Source organism: Dromiciops gliroides, chromosome 4, assembly GCF_019393635.1.
Source record: "Dromiciops gliroides isolate mDroGli1 chromosome 4, mDroGli1.pri, whole genome shotgun sequence".
Lineage (NCBI taxonomy): Eukaryota > Metazoa > Chordata > Mammalia > Microbiotheria > Microbiotheriidae > Dromiciops > Dromiciops gliroides.
The window spans coordinates 124,909,471-124,913,739 of record NC_057864.1 but is presented as its reverse complement, the minus strand read 5'-3'; the positions used below and the strand labels follow the sequence as shown (position 1 = coordinate 124,913,739).

At 43.3% G+C, this 4,269-nt stretch overlaps 1 protein-coding gene across 1 annotated transcript; it reads right to left on the bottom strand.

Moving 5' to 3' along the window:
* Nucleotides 1-1,633: 1,633 nt before the first annotated feature.
* Nucleotides 1,634-2,050, bottom strand: LOC122725853 (60S ribosomal protein L28-like). The gene has a single exon (XM_043963200.1). It carries the CDS (start codon nucleotides 2,045-2,047, stop codon nucleotides 1,634-1,636), a length of 414 nt encoding a protein of 137 aa, XP_043819135.1. The 5' UTR covers nucleotides 2,048-2,050.
* Nucleotides 2,051-4,269: the final 2,219 nt, after the last annotated feature.

Below are 4,269 nucleotides of genomic sequence, written 5' to 3'. Positions count from 1 at the left end.
TTGTTCCTGGCTGCATAGCTGGTACGTATCAGAGTGAGGACCTGAATGAGCTTTTCTTGACTCCAAGGCTGGCTCTTTATACATTATACCCAGCTCCCTCAGTTACTGTTAATAATCACAATTAACACCTGGTCCTATGGGTAGTTACCACAACTCTCTCCAGTTTACTTTTATGCCTTCTTCATAGCATCATACATTTAGATCTGGAAGGGACATTAGAATGCATCTAGTCTAATCCCCTCATTTTGGTAGGTAAAGAAAATGAGTCCCCCAAAGTTAAATGACTTACCCAAGGTCAAACAGGTAGTAAGTGACAGAGGCAGGATTTCAAACCTGGGTCCTTCAGCTCTAAATCCCATACTCTTCCCACTGGGCTGCACTTGACTCAATTTGAAGACGTTAGGTTCATTTCTGACCCTAAAGGACTCTATTGTATTTCCCTTTCTGTTCCTTCTGGGGATAAGGATTAGAAGTAGGAAGGGGTATGTCGCCTGATGAAGGTAGACCTTTTATTTCCAGAGGTCTTTAAAAGAGTAGGGTAACTTTTCTGGGTTGTCCGAGGAGGGGTGTTGACCAGAGGCAGAAGGATAGGGTAGAATGATGAGGACTCTGGGTCCCTTGCTGTGGTTTCCTGGTTCTAATAGGACTTTTGGGAGATCTCTGTGTGATATTGTGTGACATAATGAATGGTTCTGTCTTTTCAAAGCTGTGACAAGGTAAAGAATGTTTATTTCTCAGACGCAGCTTTGGGAGAGGGCACAATCAACTTTCCATTATTCCCTGGGGGTCAGATAACAATTTAGGCCCTTTGTTTGTGGATTATTTTGGCTCTTTGTTTCTTTCTACTTATCTGAATGCTTGCCTTTGAATCACTTCACTACTCATTAGTGCCTCCTCTTAGGGGAAGACAGGCTAAGTGACAGGAAATGAAGCTTTAACTAGCCTAATTAGTTACTAGCTGCTTCGATGGATGAAGGGCTTGGTGGTTCTGAACAACTAGCAAAAATAAGGCTTTTGGATTGTTTGTGGATTTTAATTATTTGGGTTTCAAATCTTTCTCCCCTTCCCTCCCCTTCCCACCCCTATTTACCCAACTTGTTTTCTTTCCTTATTTTCCCTTGGTAATTCCGTATGATTGAAAATTAGGTATTTGACCCGTCCTAGTCATAGAACATTAAGTACCGAAATCTGTCTTAACATTTCTCTTTAAATTAGAATCATAGGCATAGAATCAGAGACCTTAGAGACAATAGTCAAACCCACTCATTTAATAGAAGAGGAAACTGAGGTTCAGAGATTGCCCAAGGTCACACAGCTAGTCAATGGCAGGGTCAGATCCCATGGATTCCACTCAGGTGCTCTTTTGTTGTCCCCAACAATCTTAAAGACTTTGTCAGACTGGTTCAGGTTTTGATATTGAAAGGTCTGCGTAGGGGAGAAGCTATCTCCCTTTGGCTAGACTGGCATGAGTATTGGAAGAAGACAAATGCCTGAGAATCTAAAGAGGACCCTCACCTCAGCCACTGACCCCTCCTTGATCTTGGACTCCATCTTTCTTCACCTCTCTGCCTCTTTTTTTTTTTTTGACAGGTCGACAGTTTGACTTTATTAGCCAAAGGTAGGTCTGCCCCCCCTAAGTACTCTTGGGTGGGTGGATTCGCTTCTTCTTCACCACTACTGGCTTCTGACTCTGCAGGATGGCACTGGCCCGGCGCAGAGCGGCCATGCAGAGATCTTTCCTGTATTTGTTCTTGCGGATGATGTGCCGGACGCTGTCGAGCGTGGTCCGGGCATTTTTGTTGATAGTGGTCCTCACATAGGAAGTGGCAGGCTTCCTCTGACCAGCCTGGCGCTTCAGCGCCACCATGATGCCCTTGCCGTCTGCAGCCGGCTCTTTGCCCACCGTCTTCTGGTGGATCAGCCCGTTGTAGTGGAAGGAGTTTCCCGCCTTGAGGTTGTTGGGCTCGGTGCTGTACGTCTGCTTGTTGCGCTTGATGAGGAAGCTGGAGCAGTTCCAGAGGACCATCCACTGCAGATGGCCCGACATGGCGGCGGCAGGGGCTGCTCTCTCTCGTGGCTACTCCCGGAGACGGAAAGCTCTTCTAAAGAAGATCTTTAGAAAAAAGTCAGCGATACACTAGCATATCTCTCCTGTGCAAGACCTTTCTTTCTTTCTTTCTTTCTTTCTTTCTTTCTTTCTTTCTTTCTTTCTTTCTTTCTTTCTTTCTTTCTTTCTTTCTTTCTAGTGAGGCAGTTGGGGTTAAGTGACTTGCCAAAGGTCACACAGCTAGTAAGTGTCATATATCTGAGGTCGGATTTGAACTCAGGCCCTCCTGAACCCAGGGCCAGTGCTTTATCTACTGTGCTACCTAGCTGCCCCCAAGATTATATTTCTAAAATATCTCCCTCAAACTTGATGGAATAAGGGAAAGTTTATTGTCTCTTTTCATAGCCAAGTTATTCCTACTCTATAAATGTTGCTTGTAGGGGCCCTGCCTTCTGGCTAAAATGCTCATTTGCCAACTCTCTTATTGGATGGGATGCTGATAGCCTAGCTGCCATTTGTCTTTTGGCATATAGGAGAATTCCAGATGATAATGATGAGTGAGGCCTGGGTCCAAAGCTGGTTTTTACCAAATTGCTTGTAAAAGTTTGTTTCCTGAATTTTGAGAGCTTGCAAATGGAAAGACCATTTCTATGATACTCCTTCTTGCCTCTTGTCCCAAGCAGGAAGGTTTTTACATCACAATTTTCTATGTTATGATCATATTGAGGAAAGGGTTGGACTGTGAAGAAAAGAGAACTGTAGAAGAAGGTTAACCAGGATGACCTGAAAAAGATAGGTTAAGCCCCAGAGAAGAATCTTTCTGTGATCTTCCAAGGTTCAGCTATTTAGAGGAAGAAGGGACCTCAGACACTATCTTGGCTAACCTCCTCATTGTATAAACTAGAAAACTCAGGCCCAGATAATTAAATTAACTTATTCAAGATCACATTAGAGTAAGTATTTAAATGAGGATCCTTTGATTCCAGAACCTGACTTTCCCTACGGTTTCATTCTCCTTCCTCGGTCAAGCCTCTTGTTTTACAGATAACGAAATGGACCCCAAGAGGGCAAGGGACTTTTCCAAGGTCTCAAAGTCAGTTAAGAAAAGAGCCAAGGGGCAAAGTGTCACATCAAGAAAACAAGCATTTATTAAGTACCTACTAGGTGTCAGGCACTGTGCTAAGCACTGGGCATACAAAGAAAAACAAAACATAGTTATTGTTCTCAAGACTCAATCTAATGAAGATGACATGCAAACAACTATGTAGAAACAAGATATATACAGGATAGATTGTAGATAGTCACAAAGGGAAGGCACCAGCCTTAAAGAGGATCAGGGAAAAGCTTCTAGCAGAAGGTGGGATTTTAGCTAGGACTTGAACCGGACAATGTACTTGGAATCAAATAAGACAAAGTCAAAAAGGCATCAACAAGCATTTATTAAGTTTCTACTATATTCCAGGCTCATTGCTAAGCACTGAGAATACAAAGAAAGGGGAAAAATAGTTCTTGCTGTCAAGGAATTTACAATCAACTATGTACAAGCAAAATGAATATGGGATAAATTGGAGATAATCTCAGAGGAAATATACTAACATTAAGAGGCACCCTGAAAGACCAAATTCAAGTTCTAGACACTTGCCAACTATGTGATCCTGGCAATCACGTCACCTCCCCCCCCTCTCTTTCGGCATTGGGGGTTAAGTGATTTGCCCAGGGTCACACAGCTAGTAAATGTCAAGTGTCTGAGGCTCTTCAGGTCCTCCTGAATCCAGGGCCTGTGCTTTATCTACTGTGTCATCTAGCTGCCCAACATCACCTCTCTTGTGTTTAGTTTATAAACCTTAAAGCACTGTATAAAGTTTGTTGTTATTTTTCTAGGTGGTCAACCAAGCTATATTTTTAAGTGGACCAGTGCATCCATCCATCCATCCATCCATCCATCCATCCATCCATCCATCCATCCATCCATCCATCCATCCATCCATCCATCCACACATACACACACATCCACACACACACACACACACACACACACACACACACACACACACACACAAGCAGCAATGGATGATTAAGCACAGTTACTGATGAGTGCCTTATGGTAAGGGGATTGTTCCAGCCCACAGCACAAAGGTTCTCCACCTCTGTTTTTTCCATGAAAAAGCAAATAAACTTGCTGTCTCTCTGCTGTTGGCTAAGCAATGTATCTTTGGTTGTTT

Excerpts from the sequence above, each read along its gene's own strand:
- LOC122725853 (XM_043963200.1), bottom strand. The coding sequence starts at position 2,047 with ATGTCGGGCCATCTGCAGTGGATGGTCCTCTGGAACTGCTCCAGCTTC.